The 26,596-nt window shown below is 50.2% G+C and overlaps 1 protein-coding gene across 5 annotated transcripts; it reads right to left on the bottom strand.

Moving 5' to 3' along the window:
- Window positions 1-394: 394 nt before the first annotated feature.
- PKM (pyruvate kinase M1/2) lies at window positions 395-25,790 on the bottom strand. Of its 5 annotated transcripts, none has more exons than XM_047797826.1 (11): window positions 25,656-25,790; window positions 14,602-14,783; window positions 13,998-14,089; window positions 10,993-11,124; window positions 10,352-10,538; window positions 9,354-9,624; window positions 7,580-7,730; window positions 7,187-7,339; window positions 4,241-4,407; window positions 1,703-1,884; window positions 395-1,121 (listed from the first exon to the last, which is right to left on the bottom strand). In XM_047797826.1, exons 2-11 carry the CDS (start codon window positions 14,753-14,755, stop codon window positions 1,015-1,017), a joined length of 1,596 nt encoding a protein of 531 aa, XP_047653782.1. In that variant the 5' UTR covers window positions 14,756-14,783; window positions 25,656-25,790; the 3' UTR covers window positions 395-1,014. The 5 variants fall into 5 exon arrangements, with proteins under 5 accessions (XP_047653782.1, XP_047653783.1, XP_047653784.1 ...); XM_047797827.1 differs by lacking the exon at window positions 4,241-4,407 and adding an exon at window positions 3,684-3,850; XM_047797828.1 differs by lacking the exon at window positions 25,656-25,790 and adding an exon at window positions 16,418-16,534.
- Window positions 25,791-26,596: the final 806 nt, after the last annotated feature.

Below are 26,596 nucleotides of genomic sequence, written 5' to 3'. Positions count from 1 at the left end.
GAAAACAGAAGGAACACAAAAGCAGCCCAGGTTTCCATAAATTTTCTGGAATCTGGCCTCATCCTTCCATTAGAGGCCTCTACTCCAGGAGAACCTAGGGGGAGGGGGAGGGCAAGGGCCATCTCACTCCCCAGTTTACTCAGGAGCAGGAGGAAGAGGACCTTTTTGCTGCCTTCTCTGAGCTTTTAGATCCCCGGGTGCTGCAAAGGGTAATGTGTATCCTCAAGACAGTCAGCAACGGCTTTCCCAGCACCTCAGCACGGTGGGAGACAGGATGGCAGGTGGCTTAAGTTGTTAACACAGGAGTACACAGCCACAAGGCTCTTGCCATTTTCACCCCACTCAGAGGGCAGGGTTCAACCACCCCCTTAATCATCAGAAAAGAGAGGAAACAGGTGCTTCAGCTGTTGTTTATTGACATACAGGTAGACTCTATAGCAACAGGCCTGGAGGCGGCTGCAGTAGTCGGGGAAATGGGAGGCGGAGGGTGGAGTGTTTGTCTGCAGCAGCAGCTAAATGGAGTGAAGGAACAGAAGTGCACAGTGCACAACAAAGGGGGAGTGAGGGAGGCTAAGGGGGTTGGAGAAGTAAGTAAGGGCCAGGGCCAGAGTCTGCTTAAACTGGAACCACTGCTTCATGCCCCATGCCCTAAGGCCCCTGCTCTTTGCTGATTCCAGGCCAGGGCTGGGAGTTCTCTGGGTATCCATTTTCTACAGAACTACAGGAGTACACAAAGGAAGAGAAGCAGGAGCTGTTGCCCTCTGGGGACTCCAGTCCTGCCTGCACCCTTCCTTCATCCCTTGCTTGGATGGGGCCACTTGATGGGAGGTCCAGCTCTGAACTACCCCACCCAAGCAGGGTCTTAAAAACAGCCATGTTTCACAGAGGTGTCCCTGGGTCCCAGCCCACCAGTGCCACACACAGCCCCAAGTGAGCACTACAAGCATTTCTGGCCTAATGGATGGAATGAGGGAGGGGGATGGGATGGGGCTGGAGTAGGGGCTGCAGGGTGCATCACGGCACAGGCACTACGCGCATGGTGTTGGTGAAGCCGGAACCAGGGCGCCACCCGGTCAGCACAATGACCACATCTCCCTTCTTGAAGAAGCCTCGGGCCTTGCCTGGGGAAAAAGAGAAGAGAGGCGGGTGAGTAAAAATCACGCCAGGAAGGTATGCACCTAAAAGACGGCCCCACAATCAAAAATAGCAAGCAGGACAGGCAGGCCTTTACTTCCTTACACCCACAAGGTGGCGCCAGCCCCATAGCCCTGATATTTCCTTATCATTAAGAGCAGAGCTGGCAGGGACCTTTGGACAACATTCATTTTCTACTCTAGAGGGTGGAGAGCCCAGCTCAAGGTCACAGCTATAGCTGCTTCCTCTGATCCCACAACACTCTGCTCTTATACTGGACAGAAGCCATATGTGTGCTGCCCCACAATGCAGGAGCTCTGGCTAAATTTATGAAAAATCTCAATAATGAGCAGATGCCAAAGAATGAACAACCCTAGCTCTCCAGGATCCCTTGCTTTGGACCCCAGACTAGAAGAGAGTGAGGAGAGGAAACGGGTGGATCAGACCCTCCTGGTCTCAGTCCAGAGGCTTCAGGGAATGGGATGGAGGATTCAGAGAGAACATTCAGCATTAGAGAGGGACACCTTCCCCAACCCCCACCTCTAGCCCTTGCTTCCCAGCCACGCACCAACATTCATGGCCAAGTTCACCCGGAGGTCCACGTCCTCGGCCCAGGCCTCCTGCACTGGGTCCTTACACACCACGGGGAAGATGCCGCGGTACAGGTGGGCCTGGCGAGCTGTCTGGTGATTTCGGGTCACAGCAATGATGGGGGCTCGGGGGCGGTACCTGGCCACCTGATGTGCAGACCTGAGATGAGGGACAGGCAAGACCATTAAACAGTGTCCCAGGAAGCCCCTAGGGCCTTTAGCAAGAGCTCACCCTCTAATCCAACTCACCATGCCAGCCTGAGGCTCTGACCAGTTCAGTATCTGCTCCCAAAGCTGGGCAGCCCCTCATCCTTTATCTTCCACAGCATATAGCTCTTCTTCACAGCTGTGCTCCCCATCTATGCTGCACCCCTCCCCACAGGCCTGGGACTGGGGATCATGCTGACCCAGCCTGGTCAGGCTCACCCACTTACCCACAGGGCCCATAGTTGGCAGAACCCCCCTTCCCTGAATTTTTCCATTCTGGCACAGGGAGGCAGCCCTGCCCAACCTCACCACACCCATTTCTTTTGCTGCCAGCAATGCTACATACAAGCCAAGCAGCATGTGAATAGCACCTGACTCTTGACATCTGCATAAAACAGGAGCAGAGCCCACCAGTCCCCCTGGGACTTTATAACGCAAGCCTTCCCTTCTGCTGCGCCCTCTCCCGACCTCACATGACCCCTGAAACAGTCCCAGCAACTGGGCTGTAGAGCTCAAGTCAAACCCAAGCGAGGTTTAGAAATATAGGTGCTACCCAGGGGTCAAGACTAGGAGATTGGAGTGCTTAGCGGGGAAGGCTTTGCCTGTGGAGGCTCCTCTGGAGGGGTGAGGCCCCCCCTAAAACCCTAATGCTGGCACTTCTTTCAACACTGACACTCTGCACTTGTAGCTGCAGATGTGTCTTAGGGGTTAGAAGGGCCTGCAGGGGGAACTGGGCCCCAGAAGGCAAGCTATGAGGGCACTGAACAGGTGTCAGGGAAACTTAAGCCATGTCACAGCAGAGGATGCCCTGCTTAAGGCCTGGCCTCCATACAAGGCTTTCGGAGGGAAGCAAGTGCTGAAGTCAGGACCCACTGAGTGAAATCCCAGAAGACTGGAGTTAAAAATAGCCAAGTAGCAAAGGTTGGACCTTTTCACAAAGGTCAACCCTAATGGTTGGAACTGTTTATCCCGAGCCCTCTGCTGAGGAAATCTGCATCTTGTGTCATGGTCCCACAGCAGCCCCATCTGCTGCTCCTCGGTGTTCCTTCCTCTCCACCCTCCTCTTCCAGGAAACCCTAGCTGCCCTGGGAGGAGCACATCGCCAGGCCCTAGGAGCAAAGTTGATAACTCAATGTCCCGAATTTGGAAGGGACCCCGAGTCTGAGGTCAAGCAGAGGCCTCGGCGTGGCTGCCCAGTCCCACAGTGCCAGCAAGACAACACGGTGACCTTTCCTGGGCAGCACCCAATTACTTGTCTTTGGGACTCAAAGACAGATGGGATGAGTGCACCAACCAAAGCATGTAAGCAAGCAGCACTAACTTTCCAAACTGAACTTTTTAAAGAGCATGTAGTAACTAAAATAAGCAAAAGTGGTAGCTGATTATCTCCTACTTTTTGAGAACAGCTTTTAATGTTGAATAACCATTTGTCACCACTCTATCTATCTGTAGTTATGCAATTAAGTCTCTGATTTATCATGAGGATATAAACTTGATTTGGACCCAAACGGTCGTCCTATGCATGCTGCCTGGGGTCCCATCCTTCAGGCCCAGGGCAAGGGCTAGGCTCGCTCCCAGAGCCTGGCCAGTGGGGCTGGGGGAGCTCCTTCCCTGCAGGGTCCGGGGCGCAGGCAGAGGGGTCTTACCTTGGCTCAGTGCCATCTGAGCACCATTCAGTGCACTGCTCCCAGGACCCCCAAGGAAGGGTGCCACTGAGCGGGGCGTTCCTGGGGAGCCGCTGCCACCTCCTACCTGCCAGACTTGGTGAGGACGATTATGGCCCCACTGCAGCACTTGAAGGAGGCCTCCACGGCGCCCACGGCGGCAGCTTCGGTAGGGTCGCTGGTAATGGGCGCCAGGCGGCGGAGCTCCTCAAATAATTGCAAATGGTAGATGGCGGCCTCTGCCTCACGGGCAATCTAGGGGGGCAACATCCGTCCGGATGGACGAGAGGGGGACAGAGCTTTATCAGAGCCGTGTCACACGGGAGAGGGAGGGGAAGAGTCGCACAGACAGCTGGTGAGGAACATGTCCCTGGGTGCAGAGGCCAAGAGGAGCCCAAACATTGGGGTGCGGGGCTAAGCGAGATCAAGGCTCCCCAGGAACCAGCCCTTCACCAGGTGCCTGTGACATTATGTCCCTACGGGGCTCAAGGACCCTGCAGTCCTGTCGTGCCCTGACCTCCCTGGCTGGCTTCCTGCAGATGAGAGAAGAGGTCCTGAGCACAGGGCTAGGCCCTGGCTGTCTTCTAGAGCAGCTGGAGCAAGAGGCTGGTTATCCTACAGAGTTACCTGCTCTCGGGGCCCTACCTGCCAGACTCCGTCAGAACTATCAAAGCTGCCGCTAAACACTTATAAGAAGCCTCCACGCTGCCCATGGCCATGGCTTCCATGAGGTCTGTGGAGTGACTGGAGGCTCGCACAAGTTCTTCAAACAGCTTGCGGTGGAACATGGCTGCCTCAGCCTCACGAGCTATCTGTAAGGTTTAAGGAGGAGGGGAGGCAAGGAAGAGGGAAGGAGGAGGGGAAAAAAAAACGAGAGACAACAACATGGAAAGACAGAATGGGGAATTAATCAGAGAGGAAGGTACCTTAGGTTAATTGGCTAAGTCTGTCCTTTAGGCAGATGCAAAGAGGCAGGGTGATGGAAGCCCACTCAGGGAGGTGTGGTCCAAGCACTGACTGCTGCTGCTTCCCTTCCAACAGAAGGGAAATTGGGCCTTTTGATTTTGGAAGGACTTTTTGACTGGCGGTGGGAGACAGTATGGCAGCAGACCCTAGCGCCTTGGCATGGAAACATACATAGGCTGGGCCTGCATGGCTCCCTGGTAGGACTTGACCACGCTGCCTCATGACACAGCTCACAGAAGGAACAGGCCTCCTTCCTCACATGGCTGTTTGGTTACCAACAGGGCTTCCTGCCGGCCTCCATGCATTCATGGAGCACTTGCTTGGCTTCAGGCACAGGGACGCTACGAGCCTTTGCAATGGCCTGCCATGGAAGCACACTGAGCTGCGCTGGGAAGCTGGGTCAGACAAAGCCAAGGCCACGTGGCTTGACCACGTTCTAAGCAGGCAGGTGGAAAATCGGTGAGCTGTGAGGGGGCACACTGAACAGCCATGTGAAGAGACAGGTGCCTGTGGAAGCATGCAGGTAAGTGTAACAAGACATTTCATTAAAATCAAGTGATTAAAACACCCAGGAGAAAGCCACTGAGTTATTCACAAACCTGCTCAGACCAAGAAATAGAAAGAAAATGTAAGCTTTAGAGGTTATAATGCGATTACCAGCACCTTAGAGAATGATGGACGAGGGACAATTGGTAATGCCATCTCATTAATCAGATAGGATAAGCAGATGAGTGGCAGAATTTGCTCGGTTATTAAAGGTTTTCTCCCTGCAAGAATGGAAGGCATGCAGCCCACAGGACAGGAGATGTGACAGGAAAGAGAACCATACCTGGTATTGCCTAACCCTTAGTTATGGGATATCGACTGCCTCGGTTAGATATAGGAGAAAGCAGTGGACAGTTAAGAGGGGAAGCTGCTGGCCAGTGTTAACTGGTGACATGGACAGGAGAGGCCTGCACTGCCTGGCCCAGACTCCATAACTTATCTCCTGAGCAGTGCTTATGCAGTCCCAGCCTTGCAGTTCTAAGGTGTCTGTTCAAAGGAAAGACAGGGATATGGAAAAACATACATGGATTCAAAGCCCAGAGCCTGATGCCTCGTCTCTGGCCTCTGCACAGCCCCCACATGGAAACCTGTCCTGATCTCCTGCTAGACGAAGCACCATATTGCAGAGGAGAACACGGGTTTTGGAGCCAGCTGATCTGGGTTCAGACTCAAGTCCTTTCATCAGGGACCCTCCTCTATAACAAGGGGTGACTTCTATCTCACTGAAGTTATGAAGATTACATCAATCTACACAGGAAAATTTTGGCAGCAAAATTTAACTCTAAGGCTCTAACTAAACATATCTCCCATCCCAGGGACAGGGATTGGTCTCTATCAATTTTGTTATGGGCAAACCCACCCAGGAGGCCAATGACAGCCCAGAGAGCCTCTTTAGTCAAGATGTCTTGTTTCACCACTGAAAAAGTGATTTAGTGTAAAAAATGATTTAGTCATATCTTCTTTGGAAGCTACCAAAGCCTAATAATTACACAGAAAGTGAAGGAAAAAAGGATCCTATCTAGTCTAGGGGTTCCTATGGGGTATGTGTGGGGGGGTAAATTTGGGCGGAATGCAGGGGAGAGGGTGTCACACAAAGGGCACAGGGTCTTTTGTTGGCTGAAAAGCAAATAGAAGCTTAAAGAAACACCATTTCAGGTTAACAGGCAAGTTCATTCACTGAGCTATTATCGACAGTGACCTGGGACTGCTCTGAAAGTTCACTTGCTTTCCCAGCTCTGATAGCTGATCCCTGCACTAACTCTTCAGTAAGCTCTAGAGCAGGAGCAGACACAGGAACCCAGCCTCAAGCCCTGAGAAGCAGCCAGGCTGTGGGACATGGCTCAGTGGGAGAGCCCTGAAAAGCTAGGTCCTAGGGGAAAAGGACGAGTGGCCATCAGGGCTCCTCCAGATGCTCTCACCCCAGAGCCAGCCAGGATCAGTCATCCCTCCAACTGTCTCTATTTGTGGCCCTGTCACCCACCACTTAAAAACCCCACTTTGTAGTCTGAGGCGAGTGCAACAGCTCAGCAAAGCAGGCGCTGCTGTAGGCACCATGCAAAGCCAGCTCAGTCGACTCAGCGTGGGCAACAGACTCCAGTGCAGGCCGCAGGCCCAGGCTCCTCCTGCAGGCGGAGGCAGCTGGCTTGGGACAGGTGTCAAGTCAAAACAGAAGCCAAACAAAGAACAGCTGGGAGCAGGAGCCTGTGGCCTTTTCCAGAATAGGGCAGAGGTACTCAGGTCCTCTGGGCTGTCCAGGGACAGATAGATAGCCCAGTACTGGAGCCAAAGGAAGAATTCACAACCCTGAAGACAGGAGTAAATTGTGCTACGTCTGCTGAAGGAGGCCACCTCCAGAACAGAAGGAACTGGGAGAGGGGTGTGGGCAGGAAGGTAGAACAGAAAAAAAATAAGACATCTCCACACCCCCAGCACACACCTCCTCACTCTGGCTTGTGACTTGGCAGATAAAACCCTGTAGGCATAGAAGCCTAAAAGGTATTGCTCAGTGCCAGAGCGCACCTCCATCCCAGCCCAAGCCCAAGCTGAGCTGAGTGGGGAGATGGCAGGCAGAGAACTCACCAGGTGCTGCATGCGAACAGCCTCCAGGGGGTAGTCCCCTTTGGCCGTCTCTCCAGACAGCATGATGCAGTCAGCTCCGTCCAAGACTGCATTGGCCACATCACTGCCCTCAGCCCGGGTGGGACGGGGCTTCTTGATCATGCTCTCCAGCATCTGGGAGGGGACAGAGTACTTGTGAGACGTGGCCTGGACTGTCTCCGGACACAAACGACTGCAGGCTAACCCCCCTAGAGAGCATGTATGTGCAGACAGAATGGCTTTGTGTAGGGATGTGGGGGAAAGGGGGTGTGTGTGTGTGTTACGTGAGATGTGGAGCAGGGAAGAGATGGGGGAGACCTGGTAGCCACCAGTGCTTCCCCATGCAAGGTTGTAAGCTCCAGGAGAGACACATGCCTGCGTGGCACAGATGACAGGCTTCCCAGCTCGGTTGCACCGCCCAATCATCATCTTCTGGGCAAGGAAGACCTTCTCTGCAGGAATCTCAATGCCTAGATCACCACGAGCCACCATGATACCATCGCTGGCTTCTAGGATCTCATCAAATCTGACAGGTAAGTTGGAAAGAGATAGAAGTTATATGGAATAGGGGCCAGAAGAATGGTGATACAAAGGACGTTTTCCTGGGATTCTCTGACTCAGCCGTCCTTGCACCAAGACAAACACCCATGCATGATGTCATCATGGGTACATAGAGGTGGTGGGTCTTCCAGCTACCTCAGTACCTCAAAGAGGGTCGACAGTTCTGCTTTCTGGGATTCGTCGGCACCAGTGTGGACACTTTACTGGGGGAAATGGAAGGGAGTGAGGTCTCTTCCAAAGTCCCAGGGTCCCATTTCCTCTCCATCTCCTTCTTATGAGGCCCCTCTTAAGGTGTTTCTCTACCACCTCCAGTCCAGTCCCCGCTTCTGGAGCAAAGGGAACCCAAGGTGGTTGACTGCTCCTGACACAAAGGTCCACGGCCTCTTCCACCCAAGGACACCTGAGGGCTGCTCCTTCAGGGGGCACCTCCAACTTCCTGAAGGCAAGGGGATATGGCTTTGCTTGGCCTGGAGACAAGGTCAGCAAGTACCCATGGCTTTTCTGGATGGCAAAGGGAGGACCCCAAATTTCCCAGTACTAAGGACATCTATACAAAGCTAAGGCGGGCAAACACACATACTGAACCCACACGAGCAGGTCAGGGGGTCACAGCACTGAGTTGTGTTTCTAGAAGGGAGCCAAAGAGGAAGTGATACCACCAAGCTGGCTATGCTCATGGGGCTCTACCTGGTGAGCAATGGGGAGGTGGAGATGAGCTGGGACAACCTGGACCTGGAGGAGAATGACATGCTTCCCCCTGGGAAGCTGATACCATGCCAGAACTGGCCCATCCCAAGCCACGGCCAGTGAAGACTAGGAGGCCACATGCTTTGGTGTCAACTCCAGGCCCTGAGCTTCCACGTGGCTCCCAGGGGAGGGAGCACCCCCAAGAGTCTGCTGCCTTCCCTCTGGGTGGCCCAATTCTAGCAAACACAGGCTGTGTTAGGAGCACAGCGTGATGGCTCCCAAACTGGGAAGCAGTGGCCCTGGGCTCTCTGGTGCTGGTCCCGGGGCCTAGGAACAATGTCAAGATACCAGCATCCTCATAAATGAATGCTTCCACAGAAAAGAAAATCATGGACATGGAGAACAGGCTTATGGCTCCAAGGGGGAGAGGTGGGAGTGGGATGGACTGGGAATTTGGGGTTCATAGATGCAAACTATTGCCTTTGGAATGGATGAGCAATGAGATTCTGCTGTATAGCACTGGGATCTATGTCTGGTCACTTGTGATGGAGCATATGATAATGTGAGAAAAGAATGTATGTGTGACTGGGTCACCATGCTGTATGGTAGACAACTGACAGAACACTGTAAACCAGCTATGATGGAAAAAAATAAAAGTCATTAAAAAAAAAAAAAAGATACCAGCATCCCAGTCACCTAAGTTATTGGTTTGTTTTTTCCCCCTTGAAAAAACCAACACTTTCCACTCCCCCTCTTAGGATATTCTGATTCAGTGGCTCTGAAATAAGCTTGAGAGCCTCTAAGCTGATGGGCAGGGACGCAGGTATTTACAGGGACATCTTGCTCTTCAAAGAGCTGGGCCGGGGGCTGAAGGAGGCAGGGGACAGGCAGGAGGACTAACCTCCGAACTCCCTCGTGATTCTCGATTTTGCTGATTATCTTGATGTTCTTTCCTTTCTCTCCCAGGACCTTCCTGACTTCATGGACGTCGGCCGCCTTACGGATGAAAGATGCGAACACCATATCCACGTCCTGCTCCACCCCAAACTTCAGATCCTGGATGTCCTTCTCGGACACGGCAGGCAGGTCCACAGCAGCTCCGGGAAGGTTCACGCCTTTCTTGCTGCCCAGGAAGCCGCCGTTCTCCACCTCCGTCACCAGGAAGTCAGGACCTGTGGGAAATGGAGTAGGTGGGGTGGCAGGGCCATGGGGGCCACGTCTTCTCCAGGAAGTAGGCTCTCTCCAGGAGACAGAACTGGGTGACAGCACGTGGTGGGTGCTGGAGCCACATTGCAGGGTTCACATCCACACTCCACTAGCTGTGTAACCTGGGGTTAAGTCAGTTAACCTCTCCATACCTCAGTTAAATAGGGATAATAACAATATCCACTCATAAGGTGTTTGTTTGCTTGCTTTTGGCTGCACCTGAGACATGCCAAAGTTCTGGGACCAGGAATCAAACCTGTGCCACAGGAGCGACCTGAGCCACAGTAGCAACGATGACAGATCCTTAATCTGCTGTGCCACCAAGGAATTCGTGTTGTTTTAAAATTTAAACAAATTAATATGTTAAATGCTTAGAGTAGTGCCTGGCACTGAAGTGTGAGCTATCAATCACAGGCATACTGGAGTCCCAGACATGCCACACTGGGGAGATGGAGGAGAAAAGCAGAAAACCTCAAGTAGTGAGGACAGGGAGAAAAGAAATCCTCTCATCTGCTTCCCAAGAAGTACGACAGAGCTGCTTTTGAGGATAAGGAGTTTATTATAAAAGAAATTCCTGAGGATGCATGGATTCAATCTTGCTGCCAGCCAACCCACCACCTTCCTATCTTCTGCCAAAGAAATTTAGAGATGGGAGCTGCCTCTAGACAGTTAGACCCTGGCTCCCATATATACCTTTCTGCTTCACCAGCAAAGAAATAAGTCCATCATCCACGTAGACCTTGCTGCCCACATCCACCACCTTGCAGATGTTCTTATAGTCCAGCCACAGGACATTCTCGTCACACTTTTCCATGTAGGCATTATCCAGGGTGAGCTTGAGCGTGGCTCCTTTCTTGAGCTCCACCTCAGCAGTGCCGCTCTGCAGACAAGAGGAAGCCACAGGTCCAGAGAAGCCAGGCCCTCCTGGCAGGAGAAGAAAAGCTTTCCTCCAGGGAGCAAGGCTCAAATCTCAGCTGGAAGTGACAATAAAGCTTTTTTCTTTGGAAAGAAATGATCCCATTGTCTAACTCAGTATAATTTCAAGGGAATGACCCAAGAAAAACCCACAAGGTTTTAGTGATACTATTTCATGATAGGGGAAAAGAGACAAGTTGATCCCAAAGGTTAGGAGAGTCTTGGAAGCAGGTTTTGAGAGTAAAAAAATCATTCCTTCTGGGTATTGTTTCTAAGCAAAGTAGATCAAAGTTTTTTGCAGTGATGGATAAAACTCATGTATAGACCTCAGCTCTGAGAAACAAGGCTTCCGGGTGGGACAGGCTGCAGAGGATGTCTCTGGGGCCCCAGCTCCCTCCCCCCTCCCCTAGGATACTCACGCCCTTGATGAGCCCGGTTCGGATCTCAGGTCCTTTAGTGTCCAGGGCCACAGCCACTGGCCGGTAGAGAATGGGATCTGAAGCAAAGCTTTCTGTAGCTGTACGCACGTTCTTGATGGTCTCTGCATGGTACTGGGGGAAAGGAGTGAGAAGGATAAGCCACCTTCCCTGCCCCAGGGTGGAGCACCAGAGCTGAAGCTGAGCACTCAGGAAAGAGCTGTGGACGGACGCTCTGGACCCCTGTCGCCATCGGCTAGTCTCAGCGCCGCCCACTCACCGAGCACCTTCCACCCACCTCTACCACAGCACTCCCCCGCTCTCAGAGCCAATCTTAGGAACTTTTAGACTGCCACCTAAACCCTCAGCAAATAAAGCAGACACTTGGGCTAAAAGACCTAGGACTTATGTTTGGAAAATACCAGTCTGGTGGCCATCAGGGTCAGACTGACAGATGTGGTAATTCTGAGCTGTTCCTCTATTGATTATGACTGCACTTCAAACTCAGTTATTTACTCAAGCTAACAGTGGCCCAAGCTAAATAACTCATTGCGGAGGTACTACAGACCTGGTTCTGATAATCACTTCCTCGAGTCTCAAAGTGCAAAAGGCAACGGTGGGAACACACCTTTCTCTGAACTAACTAACCTTTGCTATTTCTCGCTTGCAACAAATCCTGGTTTTAATCTCACCTGTGAAGCCCTTTCTCTTTTTCTTTTTTTATTGTTATTTCCCTCAACACACTTTTTTTTCCCCACTATACAGAATGGGGACCCAGTTACACATACATGAATACATAATTTTTTCTCCCATTCCTTTTTCTTTTTCCATTTGCCACAACTACTTGACTAAAAAGGGACTCAGAGGCAAGATGTCAAAAGCTCTTAGATAAGAGTTATTGAAATGACACTGCTGATAAAAGTCTCCCAACTCAGCACTTTGTGGGCCTTGTCATTTAACCACCACCGTCCAGGAGAGTGCCACGCACGAGGAGGGGACTGGGGCGGGGTGGCAGTGAATTCCATCAAACCAACACTGTCCTTGTGGAAGGTTCTACGTTTAGTTTGTTCAGAAGTCTGTATTTCTAGCCCACATGGCACAATGGGACCACACAATCAGTAGGAACACATCTTGCCCATGAGAACTGCCAAAAGTGGGGTTTAGAGGTGCTATGGCAAAGCTGTCAAAAGATCAGATGCTGTAGCAACAACAACCCCACAAAAAGATCAGATGCAGACACTGGAGGTCCCATTGTCACAGTGAGGGAGAGAAAGCCACTCCAATGTTCTGCTTAGAAGAATACTGAAAACTGTCACGAGCTGGAAAAGGATGTTCCAACTGCTTGTCAAAATAAGACTGCTTACGCTATATAATTAATATTAGAACAATTTCAGATCAGTTTCTAAAATGCCAATCCCAGGGACAACCCATTTCATCCTGGTCAAAAATCTCAAAATAAATCCACAAGGTAGGCGTGGGTTTTTGTTTAAATCCCAAGTCTCATCTTGGAATGAGAGTTAAAGCACAGAGAACCTCCAAAAGCCTCTTGGAGTTAAAAAAAGCCAAAATCCCTGAGCCAGCTCCTTTCCAGCAGGTGCACCAGATACCACTGGCCCTTGCCATTTCAGAGCTGTGTGGTGTTATTTTACTGGATGGAAGAAGCCATAAAGCCTAGCTAAAGGTCAACTTCTTAAAATCTATTTCTGTTCCTTCCCCTGCACAGAGGCCAGCAGGAGCAATCAATAGTGAACTGACCTTCACTGATATCTTCAGCTCTCTCCGTGGACTAAGCTAATACCTGCAGGAATGCCCAGTGACTTCCTGCTGAGGACTCCCTGCCTTTGGAAAATTACAGAATGCCACCACGGACGTATCAACCTGCCCAAGGGGCCTGCTGAGCACAGTTCCTCTGCACTTGGTCAGGCCCTTCTGACATTTGGAGGCTGGATACCTGCCAGACCATAGGCTGTTTATGAAATATTGGTTAGGGAACCTCCAATGAAGAGCCTCATGTTTCCAGAAAGGAGGAATTCAGCTCTTGGATTGCACTTTCTAAGCCTTTATTTTTAATTTAAACTTAACACCAACCGCCAAATGCCAGAGGGCAACCCCTCACCACTTGACCTTATGGGGTAGCATTTTCTTTATCCTGAATAGGAAATACAGAGATTAAGAGTGAGAAAAATTTATCTCATCCATTACCCTCTCATCAGCCCATGGCCTGTGGTTGAAACTGAAGGTCTTTTTAAAAGGCACTGTCCCTCAGGGAGCTCCCCACACTCCTCAAAATAAATTTGTTCTGAACTTGGGAATAGAAGCATGAGGGAGTGCTTCCCAATAGCTTCCACCTCAACCCCAGGTAAGGTCCCACAGGTCAAGTCTGCTCATAAACAGCCCCAGCTAAGATATTCCTACCAGGCTCCTGGGGAAACATGCTGGCTTCTTTATTTCAATGTACCAGAATCCCTGGGAAGGGAAAGGCTGGCAACACAATGCTGATGAAGTGGGGTAGGATACACCAGACGGCGTTAGAGCATTAGACTCAGTCCTTCACTGGCAACAGTGGAAACCCTTCTCCTGGACCTGCCCAGTTTGTCTTGGGTCTAAACTTGGCCAGAATCAACCTGCAAGGTGAGCTATTGGTTCATCACTGCAACATGAGCTGTTAGAGAAACGCTGGGGTGGGAATGTCAAGCCCCATGGCTTAGAGGGCTTTCCAGAGAAACCCTCCCACACGTTCCTTACTGAGGGCTAATGGAGCTCGGCTGTGGGGGAGAACCATGGCCAATGACAAAGCAGGTCTTGTTTGCTAGAGGAGACTTGGCCACTTGAGAGGGCAGGAGGAGGAGAGGGGAAAGGAGCGTGAGGATGGGCGGGTGAAGACAACCTTCCCACTGGCTGTAAACCAATCTTTCTTGCCTGGTCCACCGTGGCTAAATGAACATGGCATCCCCCGCCCTGTTGCCCACAAGGTGCCCCAGTGGCCAAACTGTCCAGCAGAGGCTCACCTCATGAGTTCCGTGAGAGAAGTTCAAACGAGCCACGTTCATTCCAGACTTAATCATCTCCTTCAGTGTCTCCACTGATCGGGAAGCTGGGCCTAAGTTAAAAAAAATTAAAGTGATTAAGTATTAATTATTCAAAATAAGAATAACACTTTAAGTTTGCTTCAGTATAAGAAGAAAAAAAAATTTTTTTCCCTCCCCTTAAACTTTTCCTCCCCCAAATAACTCCTAATTCTTTTAGGAAAGCCTAGCTAAGACTAGACCAGCGCTCTTTGCTCTCCCTGAAGCCCAGCCAGATGTCCAGCTACAGAGTCTTGGTTGTACACAGCATGTCAAAATCTTTCCCAGGTAGGTTTCTGAGATGTTCCTACAAAGATCCACTAAGGAAGATACCCTCTAAATTTCACCTTTATCATAAAGCATAGAGCATGCGTAGAGCATACCAGTGCCTCACTGTAAATTCCTACGACCTCAGTTCCCATAAGGATCTTTTTAGCATCTCACTCAGCACCCAGGTTTGCTACATTTACTTAGTCTTTCCAGGAGAGAAAAGATCCCTTGTCTCATGAAGCCCTTGTTTCCGGGGGAGGGGGGCACCCCCACTCACCGATGGTACAGATGATGCCGGTGTTCCGGGCCGTGATGGGTGGCGAGTCAATGTCCAGGCGGCACATGTGCTCCAGGAACGTGTCAGCCATGGCCGCATGCAGCTGCTGGGTCTGAATGAAGGCGGTCCCGGCATCACTGTGGGGCTTCGGCATGGCTTCTGAGGTCTTGGGTCCAGAGGAACTGAAGAGAGAGAGGGATCAGTCTGAGAGGCCTGGGATGGCTAATATACAGCTTGGCACAGGAAGCCGTTTCCTGCTTACACATTAACTCAACAAGCACGCTCTGTGCACAGGCCACAGGGAGCCCTGCCACGCTCTGGCTGTGTGGGTGCTCCTCAGGTAGGTCCCCAGGCTTGTCACCGTGAGCAAGTGGAAAAGATGACAAACAAACAAGTTAAAAAGCATGGCCAACGCAGGGGACTTCCCAGGCATCCACTGTAAGCATACCACCCTCACCCTGGGCTAATCCTATAAATATCATTTTAAATGCACTGAAGGAGGCTGCAACCAATCTCCCAGTGATATCAACAACTCACCCCTAGTTTAGTACCTTGGTCAAACTAGATCTTTGTACAAAAAGCTGTCTCAAAGCTACAAATACCTGCTACAGGATAGGGCGCCCACACTGCCTCTTAACAATCTACACCCAAACCCAAAGTGACTTTCTTAATCATGGAGATAACCACCATCCAGGCATTCTTCCTAGTTCTGGAGTCCAAGGTTTTCACTAACCCACAGGACTACATAAGCACATTCCTCAATTCACCCTAGGCTGGAGAGGAGGTCCCAGGCCACGGACAGGCAATAAAAACCAGTCCCAAGAATCTGTACCCAACCCCATCCTGTAACTTTTGGTCAGGACTTTAGGACATGCAAAGCAGTTTGCATCAAGCCAAGGATAACCACAGTGGCACTATCTGATTCTAAAATTACTACAGTTACATTAACAGGACAGTTGCAACACGAGGAAGTGAAGGTTGCTTGTCAAATCCTCTCCACAGCAGATCTTCTGATGCACCACCCCGATTGCCTTTCTAAGTCTGACAAGCACACCACCCACAGTAACAAAGACCATCTGTTCCAGGTAATTAATCAGCACAGGTCACCCTCCTGACAACTGCCCCAACCTTTGCTTTTCTTCATTACTTACAACTAAACTCACTCAGCCGGTTAGCTAGCTGATTGTAGACAGAGACCTGAGAAGCTTCCAGGCAGCATTTGAAGAACCATCAGGCAAGGATGTGAGCCAGAAGCTTGACACGCCTTGTCAGCAGACCATCTCTTTCCTCCAACCCTCAGACCAAGGGCTACTCCTTCTCAAATCCCTGTGCCTGGGTGCTTCACCCAGGCTCAGGAACAAGCCAAGCCCTTCTTCTGCCCTGTCCCACCTCCTCCTAAATCTCAGGGCTCCAAATCAAGGCACCCATACATTTAACCCCACCTTTTTCTCCTCCTCCATCCCTAACTTTGTAGCCTCTTTGGGTGGCTTGAGCAGAGCCTGCATCTAAGTCGATCTCTGCCACTTCCTAGAAGTCGGGTAAAGGCCAAGAAGTTTTGAGACCAGTTGTGAGTGAATCTCCTGCAAGCTAGTGAAAGCCAGTGGCTACAAGTCCTCAACTACAGACACACAAGCCTTGGTGTGGCCTCCCAGTGGGAGAAGCCATCCAGCCTGGGGGCTGTATTGTGACCTCAATGAGTAGGCTAAAGTAACCAACCCCACTCTTCTTAAAACTCATCGGTTGGATCTTCACTCTACCTGAGACATTAGGGTCTCCTTGCAAAGACCTGGCTGGGGCCACTGATTACTGTTCATACCTTGTGTTCTCAGGGCTTGGGCTTCCGGTGATATAATGCTCTTTTGTTGGTTCAGGGTGGCTCCTTGGCCCCACTTGCAAAGACTGCTCGGATCTGAGAAAGGTTTGCCCTGCAGAGCTGTACAAGGATCAAGGTAAAAGCTGAGTGCAACTAAGGCTCTCTGGGGTAATAGAGAAATTACCTTAATAACCAGGTATCCAGGTAGTAGTTGGCAATAGCTGCTTCTAGAGATTCAGCCATGTTATAAAGTAAAACACAGAAGCCTCCCAAGAAAATACCAAGAAACTGATTAACAGAAAATTTGCAGGCAAAAATGAGTTCTTATTGGTCCTTCTGTGGGACCATCTCTTTGGTATTAGGCTTATCACTCCCCTAATACTCCAATGACTGCTCTCCTTTAAAGTCTCTTTAGGAATTCCTATTGTGGCTCAGCAGTAACGAACCAGACTAGTATCCATGAGGACTTGGGTTTGATCCCTGGCCTTGCTTAGTGGGTTAAGGACCCGGCGTTGCCGTGAGCTGTGGTGTATGTAGGTCACAGACATAGCTCAGATCTGGCGTTGCTGTGGCTGTGGTGTATGCCAGCAGCTACAGCTCTGATTTGACCCCTAGCCTGGGAACCTCCATATGCTGTGGGTGTGGCCCGAAAAAGACAAAAAAAAAAAAAAATCTCAGAAGAACCTGGTCCCTCCCCTTTGGGGGAGAGTAGGGGAAGGGTCACTAAATTAAACATACAGAACAGGACTGGAAGGATAGTTACCAAATTACTATCAGCATGTTATCTGGGTGGTAGGATCACTGTAAATTGCAAATTTTTCTTCTCTTATTAAAAAAAGTTTACTGATGTGAAATACTTTCATAATAAGATAAATTACAAATGTACCTCTTCCAAAAATGATAGATTTACAAGCATCCTGGTAAAAGTGTTGGAAGTGAAAGCAATGAGAAATTCCCAGCTCCATTAGTCCATCGCTGCTCTATGCACTTCAGGAATACTGTTTAAACATGGCCTTGGTGGGATAATGCACCTTAAGCCCTAGGTCACAAAGGCACTGCAGGATAATTTCACTGACTTAAGAAGGTCAACCTTGATCCCTTTCAGAACCTCAAAGGGGTCGGGGGTTGGGGGACAATTAATACAGTCCATAGGACAGTTCTCTGCCAAAAAGCCTGTTATGTGCCCAAACCCAGCAAACTTCCTTTCTTACGTAGTCTGTCCTCAAGCATCAGAGGAAAATATTTGTGATAAGAATGTTCTGGTAGGAGTTCCTGTCATGGTGCAGTGGTTAACGAATCCGACGAGGAACCATGAGGTTGCGGGTTCGATCCTTGGCCTTGCTCAGTGGGTTAAGGATCTGGCGTTGCTGTGAGCTGTGGTGTAGGTTGCAGATGTGGCTCGGATCCCGCGTTGCTGTGGCTCTGGCAAAGGCCAGCAGCTACAGCTCTTATTTGACCCCTAGCCTGGGAACCTCCATATGCCGCAGGTGCGACCCTAAAAAGCCAAAAAAAAAAAAAATGTTCTGGTACAGAAGGGCCGTCTCAAGGACATAGAGCAGATACAACTATACTGCACTCAAACACTAACCCTATTTCACCATCTTGAATTAAATCTGAGGTCTAAAAGCTCTCATCTTTTGCTCACCCAGGCTATTAAGGACAAAAATAACAAATGAAATTTTGTTTGGCCTTTGAGTGGGTTTACACACCAGCAATCAAAAAAACCTGGCTTGTCAGCAAGTCAGTCCAAACTCCTACAAAATCTCAACATGTCCTTAAAACCCAGACCAAACCAGAGACTTCATGACTCATGCTCAGGTCATCACTGGTCTCCCTCCCCTCAGACTCCGCCCCAGAGTCTCCCTTACAGGGAGAGTCAGGGCTCTCCTGCTTGTCTCCACCTACAACACCCTCTGGGGTCTCCCCCAGCCCCAGGACAGCAGCCTTGGCCCTGGTTTCTCAAGGCAGGCCTCTGCAAAGAGCTCCCCTCCCCAACATCAGCTGTCAGGACAGTGCCTGCCAGCACCCAAGGCCCAGCCTGTGCCAGGCTGACTCATTCCTTCATCCTCCTCAGGAGGCACAGACATGCAGAGCCAACCTCAAGCCCGCAGTGGAAGCCGGGCATATCCACTGACGGCAGCACATGCTGTGCCCTGTCCGGGGAGCCTTATTCTTGAGCCTGAGCCCCTGCAGTAGGATCTTCCTTAGAGCCATTTCTCCTCTGTGAGAAATGAGACACCATCAGAGGCCCTGGTGGGGGCCAAAACGATAGAGCAGGCAGCCAGCTCAGCTCCAGCGGCCCCTATTCCCACCTTTCATCTTAAGTGGCTGCTGGTTCTCAAAAACTCAAGTTTTGTTGTCAGACACAATCCTTTGGTCACTTTTCAGAAACCAAAGGGTGAAAATCATATAAGAAAAAATGCCCAGCATTCCTGCCATCGTGCAGTGGATTAAGAATCCGACGGCAGTGACTCAGGTTGCTTCGGAGGCTTGGGTTCGATCCCTGGCCCAGAGCAGGGGATCCAGCATTACCACAGCTGCAGCATAGGTCACAGCTGAGGCTCAGATTCAATCCCTGGCCTGAAACTTCCAGATGCCACAGGTGCGGCCAAAAAAATTTTTTTTTAAATAAATTAATTAAAAATACCCAGCATGTCACTTAGAGCCAGTACTGTTGGCAGGTTGTGCTGGGAAAAGTCATGCTTCACTCAACCAATTCTTTCCTTCATAGGGGCCCAAATCATTCCGCCCTAGTAAACCAGCATGGCCTAGGAGCTGGCATATACTTAAGCCAATCTTCCACTAGCCAGGGCTCTGTGTACCAATTCTGCTTTGTTGCCCATCTCACCACACAGACTAACCCAATGATGATGGCACCTGATGTCCACAACTGTTCCTTGTTGCAACATCAATTTGCTACCCACAGCTCCATGTCTCCAAGCCAGCATGAAGGCCCGATTTCCACACTTTCAGAACTCCAGCATCCACTAGAAAGTTTGCATCGGAATGTGCCGGACTCTGTTCCTAGATGATGGAGCAGAACATAATTCCCAAGACTGGCCCTAATCTGACAACAGCAGAACCCAGTAAGGTCTGGAGTGAATGGCTGTTCATCCTTACATACAGTTAGAGTAATGATGACAGTATATTTGCATATGGAGTGGGGCCAGGACATGCAGTTTTTAGCCTAAGAAATGAGACTATTAAGTCCATTCTACCCTCAGCAGGCCCCATACCAGAAAGCAAAGTCTGCTGTTACTAGGTTACATAAAATGAGCCCACCTATAGGTTCAAGTAAAATTCCTTTGCTCTTTTATTCAGGGCTAGAAGTCGACTTAAACTTTATAAGCAGGAGCCCAAGGCCCTATTTCAAATCTGAGGTTGAATAAGTCACAAAAGCTGATACTAAATGGGCCCACCCCCAACAGGACCACTCAACTCCAGGGCAGAAAGTCCCAAGTCACAGAAATCTTGCTGTCCTCAGGTATCAAAGATTTCCTGGTTTGATCACAGACACTAAGAGCAGAGAACTGGTTTCAGTCTAAAGGAGGAAGTTTAGATGAAATTTTTGCTGTGTTGTGCTCCTTATGAGGCTTAAAATTATAAGGCAGTGTCTGAGGGCAAGATATTTACACTCTGGAAGCAGCAAGGGATCTGCAACCCTGATTTAGAGCCCTTCCAAGTCAGGTACGACACCAGGATGCCTGAGGGCCTCAGCAAAAGGGAGGCACTGGCTCAGCATTTAAAGGAGGAACTGCTCAGCATCACAGCTGTGGGGAGAAGGGGGGATGGAAGGAAGAAGAGCAGTGCCAGCTCTGAGAGCACTGACCTAGTTAGTAAGCCTGGTGTTCCTATAGTGACTGTCATAGATTTGCTTCTATTTTGTTTTGCTTTGAACTAAAGAAATATTAACATCTGTATTTCTACCACCCAGAACTGACCATTAACATTTAGCCAAATTTTCTCTAGACTCTTAAAAATAAGTTCATTTTCCTCCATCCCCAGGTCCCTCCAGTCCTTCCACACCCCATCATAAACTGTGATAACCAACCACTGTCATGAACTTCGTATTTTTCCAGTTCATTTGAGGGTGTGTGTATCTATACTGAACTCCATTATATTATTTAAAATTCCCTAAGTAGTGTATTATAAGGTACCATCCTACAACTTGCCTTTCCAGCACATTTAAGATCTATCCAGTTGGTATACAGATCTAGTTAACTTGTACGAACTGCTATACTAGTCCATTGTATGACTAGTCCATTCATCTATGCATTCCCTTACTAGTTGGTCATTTCCCCCATTAAACCAAATTTTTCCTCATTAATCAATACTCTCCTAGTACATGTGTCCTAGTCCAGACGTGAGTTTCTATACATCCAGAAATGAATTCCTGGGTCACAGGGTAAGTTTACTTTCTACTTTACTAAATATTGCCGAACTGCTCTCCAAAGTGGTTATATCCACTTACAATCAACCAGTAAAGGGAGCTCTTGCCTCCCTACACCTTTGCCAACACTTGACACTGTCAGACTTTTAAAACGTTTGCCCATCTGATGGGTGCCATGTGTTAATCTGCTCTCTAATGTAAAAACAGAAGAGGGATACTAGATTACCAGGATGGTTTTGTTTACCAAGTCTTTACTCTTCTGCCTCTTAACTAGATCAAAACTCCATGATTCCTCCAAAATGCGCAATTTTGTCTCCTATACTAAGCCTGACTCAGCTGACTAATTATTTTAAACTCATCACCCAAGACAGAGGAGATACCAGTTGTCTAAAGTTAAACAAATATTATCTACCAGTTGATCAAGTGTTTGGAAGGGCTGGGGCTCCCTTCAGAGAATTTTTTCCCCCCTGGATCAGCTGAGCTGGTCCTTACTTTGAAATGCTATGACCAGCAAGCTCAATGCTCTATCATAGCGGCTCTTGGCATCTCCCCCACCAGAATCCTTCCAAATACAGCTTGCTGGCGTCAGGAAAGAGAGGCTTACAGCTCCCCAGGAGTTCTGCCTATGGACAGAGTGGGGGAGGTGAGTCCCAGAGGCCACCAGAAGTACTGCAGCCTGGCCTCCCTCCTACGTGCAGACTGGCACAAACCAATGTAGGAAAAATGGCTGCAAGGGGCGGAGCTGAACCACTTGGTGGCCCTGCCAACCTCCCCTCCTAAGCTGAGCAGTCATACCAGGAGGCCAAAAAGTCTGACAGAGGCTGCATATTGCACTCACCACCCACCCTGGATCACCTTCCCAAAGCAGTTTCTCTAACAAAGCCCCAGATAATCAGCCTATTTGTTTATCATCTAAGGCTGGCTCATGGTTAAAAGAAAAAAGAAAGAAAGAAAGAAAAAAAAAAGTTCCCAGAAAGTATGGTAGTAGTCTTCATTTAGCTCTGCTCCTCTCCATACCAGAATTGATGCTAAAGTGAGGACTCAAGGTCTTATGAGAACTTTTATGAAATAAATCACTTACATTATCTCACAAGATCCTCAACAAAGTTACAAGAAAACTATTGCTTCTAGCATGGGACGACTCATTCTTGTGGTGTACCAGTTAACTGGGATTGGACTGTGGATATTTTGAATGATTCAGAAATAAAGATAATGTCAGATGAGTCATTTCCCACTACCTTCACCTAAGTCTCAACTCTTAGCCAAAATAACACACCCTAGCTTGCCTTCATAAAAGCTGAAGCAAGTTAAAACCACTGCAGTGCAAGTTCGTAATGCAAGAGTTACATTTTTTCTACCTTCCTGCTCCCAACCATTTCCTCATTTCTTCCACTGCCTCAATATTAAGACATAAACAGTTTTAAGACATAAAATGGCTTTTCCTGTGACCCCTGCATTATGTCACAATACTCAGGACAAAGAAGCACCTCCCAAAAGGTGCTAGTTCTGCTTGGAGTCACTTGCCAAATCACTGAGGGTGCAATTCTTAAAGACCCAATAGTGCTCTTGGTTAAACTGTGAATTCAACACTAAAATCATCTGCTTTTAATGCAGTGCTTAACAAGAGCGCAGTGTCCTAGAGAAAAGACTAATGTCCATATATCTTGGCTCAAGTCCAGTAATTCAGAAGTGAGTTAAAGGACATTCTTTAAGTCATTGTTATTCATATCCACTACAACTTTTATTCCCCAAAGGGCTACCATGCCCACTGCATAAGGCTCAGGAATTCAGGTGCACAAATTATATTACTTGGGCATGGGGCTCTGCCGTGCTGCACCTAAGCATTAGGGCGGTATACAGCCTGCGGACCTGCGCTAATCATTTTTCCACTTAGTCGAGATACTTAACTGAGAGAAATTCATGCTTCATTATTTGACTCACTGAAAGGGGAGAGGGGAGTTTTTAAGCCTGTGGAAGCCCATAGTGCAGTCTCCCCACTCACCCAATGAAGAGAGTTCTCTTAAAAGCAGATATATTCAAAGGTTGAGCCATTGTCCCCAAAGCCTTCCCCTCCCCCACAGACCAGGTGATGGGTTACACTCTTCCCCTCAGAACAGCCCCACTGCATTCCCAGCAGCATCCTCAGGCAACCTGAGGGCAAATTATTTGCTAACAATGCTTCAGAGTCCTGACCTAAACTGTCCTCTGTGCCTTAGGAAGTGGCCACACCCTTGCACAGCCAACAAGGAGCTACTGTCCTTTGCCTCCAATCCTAATCTCACACTCACCAGCTGGCTAAGCAGGTCCTAGAACCCTACCTGTAGTAGGTGGGAGTGGAAGGCGAAGATAGATTGCCATCCCCATTTGCAAATTTGATTCTACTCTTGTAGCCAAACATCAAAGGCTAAAATCATCCCCCTCCTTGCCTTTCTTTGTCCAGAGGTCCCCATTTTCAGGAGACCAAAGAGCCCCTGTTGCAAGCGGGGAGTTGCAACGTAACATTATTAGTTACTTTGTAAACACTATACCAGGATCCCTGAGGGAACTGGTTTCCAGGAGATGTCTGGTATTTAGAGAGCCTGACTCTCAAAGATTAACTCTGAGAGTTTGGGGATGGCAGGGAGAAGAAACTTCACCCTCAGTTATGGATTAAGTAATTGCACTCAGTGACCAAAAGAATACATTTAGGAGTTCCCATCGTGGCTCAGTGGAAATGAATCTGATTAGTATCCATGAGGCTGCAGGTTCGATTCCTAGCTTCACTCAGTGGGTTAAAGATCCAGCATTGCCATGAGCCATGGTGTAGGTCGCAGACACAGCTCGGGTCTGGTGTGGCTGTGGCCTAGGTCAGCAGCTACAGCTCTGATTTGACCCCTAGCCTGGGAACCTCCATATACCCTGGGCACAGGGGTATAAAAAGCAAAAAAAAAAAAAAAAGAAAGAAAGAAAAGTATACGTTTAGAGCCATTCCACGAGAGATTAGATACTGCACTGAGTAGTCAACATATTTCCATGTAGTTGTGTACAAAGCAATCCTTTCATCAGGAGGAAAATGCTACAATTTATATGTGGGAAACTGTGGTGCTGAGGCTGAATTCCCTCCATTACCCATAGCAGTATGTTAATGAGTTAGACCTGACTCTAACAGCCTATTTCCAAGTTCCCAATGCCACTATCATGTCTGGACCTTAACTATCAGGCACGGCATGTGCAAGGGCTGGGGGGTGGGGGGGAGAATCAATGTTCTGGGTTTGAAGAACACAGATATGAAGCCAAGGGATGCCTTTCCATTACTGGGTCTTTACATAACCTTCAGATTGGAAGGTGCTTTCCTGCTTCAAACCCAATGTGATACCACCTTATAAGGCCTCCGGCCGCCCTCCCCCCTCACAGGGAGTGTGTACCTTCCTCACAGACTTTAGCACTGTGTCCCCTAATTAGATTGTGAATTCCCTGGGCTATGACCATTCTAGCCATCCTGGTCTCCACGCCCCTTCCCCAAACAGCCCTTTGCACACTTTACATACTGAGTGGGTGCAGTACTGGGCACCAAGCTCTTGACAAATTCCTCCTCTCCCCATAACCTGCTCCTGGCCCCACCCCGTGGCCTCCGCGTTCTACAATCGGGAGTATCTGTTAACGTGAAACCGAGGCCAGGAGCCAGGTGACTGCCTCCAATGTTAAGAGGCCCCCGAGCAGCATGCACAGTCTTATCAGGCCAGGGGTGATGCCTGGCCCGGTAACGGGCCGGAAGGTCAGTAGTTGGTGATCCCGCGGGGCGGGGCGGGTCCTGGGCCGCTACGTGCAACCCCGCCGAGGCGGGATGGAGTCTTGTAACCCTCTTGGAGCTAGTGCAGCGCTGCTGTCGCCCCATCTTATTAAGGACCGCACAAAACAGGAACACGCCACAGGGCAACCACCCTTGCTTCCTGTGCAGTGGAGAAGGCCAAGGGTTACGTAACCCTTTAGCGGTGCCGGGCGCCGCTTCTGCATCCCCTGGCCACACGGGAGCCTATGTACCCGCAAACCACTGTACTTCGCACAGTGACCTCGGGACGCAGGTCCGTGGCTGCAGGAGTGCCCAAGACTGAGTGAAGAACCGCGATGGAGGAGACAGAACTAGATGTGAGGCCAAGGGGCGGGGGCGGGAAAGCAGGCGGACGTGACTAGAACAGAAGAGGAGGGGCGAGGACGCGGGTGGCGCGAAGGAGGGTGCGGAGGAGAGGGATGCGGAGGAGAGGACGTGACCAGAGAGGAGGGGGAGGGGCAGGAACCAGGCATGAATGCGGGTAGGCATGTGGAGGGGACCGAACCTGAACGGAGGAGGGACCAGGGAGTGGAGCTAGAGGAGTTTCAAGGAAAGCATCAGAATGAAGGGGGCACAGTCAGGTTGAAGACGAGATGCGAGTATTAAGGGGGAAGGGGAGGAGGCGAACATGGGAGCAGAGTAGAGAAAGGAGAAACGAGGAGGGTCGAAAGGAAAGGACCAAATTAGGTGAGAATAAGGGGAAGAAGATGAGGATGGGACCAGAAAGAGAAGGGAAGGAAATGGAGGCGAGGTTGGAACCAGAATGGGGGTGGGGGAAGATGAAGGACTGCGGCAGGAAAGGAGCTGGCCAACGCATCTGCCTTCCGAAAAAGCAGGAGCTGGAGGGTTTTGAAAAAGAGGCCCTAGGCGCAAGCAGCTTTTCTCCTCTCTTCCGACCCCAACCGGGTGACTCCAAGATGCCCAAGTTCCTGCGCTGTCTCCGATATGGGTGCCCTGTGTGCGTAGGCAGGTCAAGATTCCGCACTGGCCGGGCAGATGGAGCCCTAGTGGGGACAGATGGCCCAGTGTCTCCCCCTGCTCACCTCCGACGTGGTCCGGCTTGGGATGCGATGCTACCGCAGAGACGTCTGGAGGCTCACGACGCGTCGCTCCAATGCGGGTATCGGCTGCCTCAGCCTCAAGGTTATCTCCACTGCAGGGCCGCCGCAATCCCTCCGCCGCCCCGCCCCACACCCAATCCTGGCTCCCCTCTCGCAGTGCCCCGCCCCTCTGCGTCCTCGCGGGGCACAGTCACCTTCTGCAGGAAGTGCCGCTGAGGCAGAACAGGCAGGCAGGTTGCCCTTTTGGGGAGGACTACATTCCGTGGCGGAAGGACACATTACATAAAATACTGAGCATTGACATTCCGTAGAGACCAATGGGGAAGCGGCGAGGAGCAGGACCCGCCCTCGGAGTGCCGAAGACCTCCCTCCCAGACCTCCCGGCGCCCAAGGCCACCTGTTGCCGCCAATTTGGGATCCTGGACCAGCGCTCTTCTCTTGACCTTTGGCCCAGGCCACCCCAGCTGAGCTACCCTGGTCTACCCAAATTTATGGGTCCCTGGACAGCATTCCCCAAGTCCTGTCCTGCGACTCCCCGCCCCCCACTCCGCCCGGGTGCCCGCCCCAGCGCGCACCCTGGAGACCAAGCCGAGCTGCAGGTTGAGGAGCCTGAGAGGGTATCAGAGGTGGGGAGGGACGGAGACAATGGGCCGCCTTCGAAGGGGCTCCGACACTGGAACTGGGGTAGGGAGAAATAGAGAGGGCGGAGTTTGCGTGGAGCGGGAGCACGGGAGCACGAGGCCCTTTTGTTCTTAGGGCTAGAACAAAGGACAAGTTGGGCCAGGCAAATGCTTTGGTGGGGACTGGAGTCCAGCAGACAGTAGAAAGTGAATAGAAAGTTTTCGTGCAGAACTCAACCAACAGGAAATAACAGTTAGACTTAGATCCCGTAATCTCTGCTGGAATAAGCACTTCTGTTTTCA

The sequence above is a fragment of the Phacochoerus africanus genome, chromosome 9 (genome assembly GCF_016906955.1).
Source record: "Phacochoerus africanus isolate WHEZ1 chromosome 9, ROS_Pafr_v1, whole genome shotgun sequence".
Lineage (NCBI taxonomy): Eukaryota > Metazoa > Chordata > Mammalia > Artiodactyla > Suidae > Phacochoerus > Phacochoerus africanus.
This window is presented reverse-complemented; position numbering and strand designations above follow the sequence as displayed.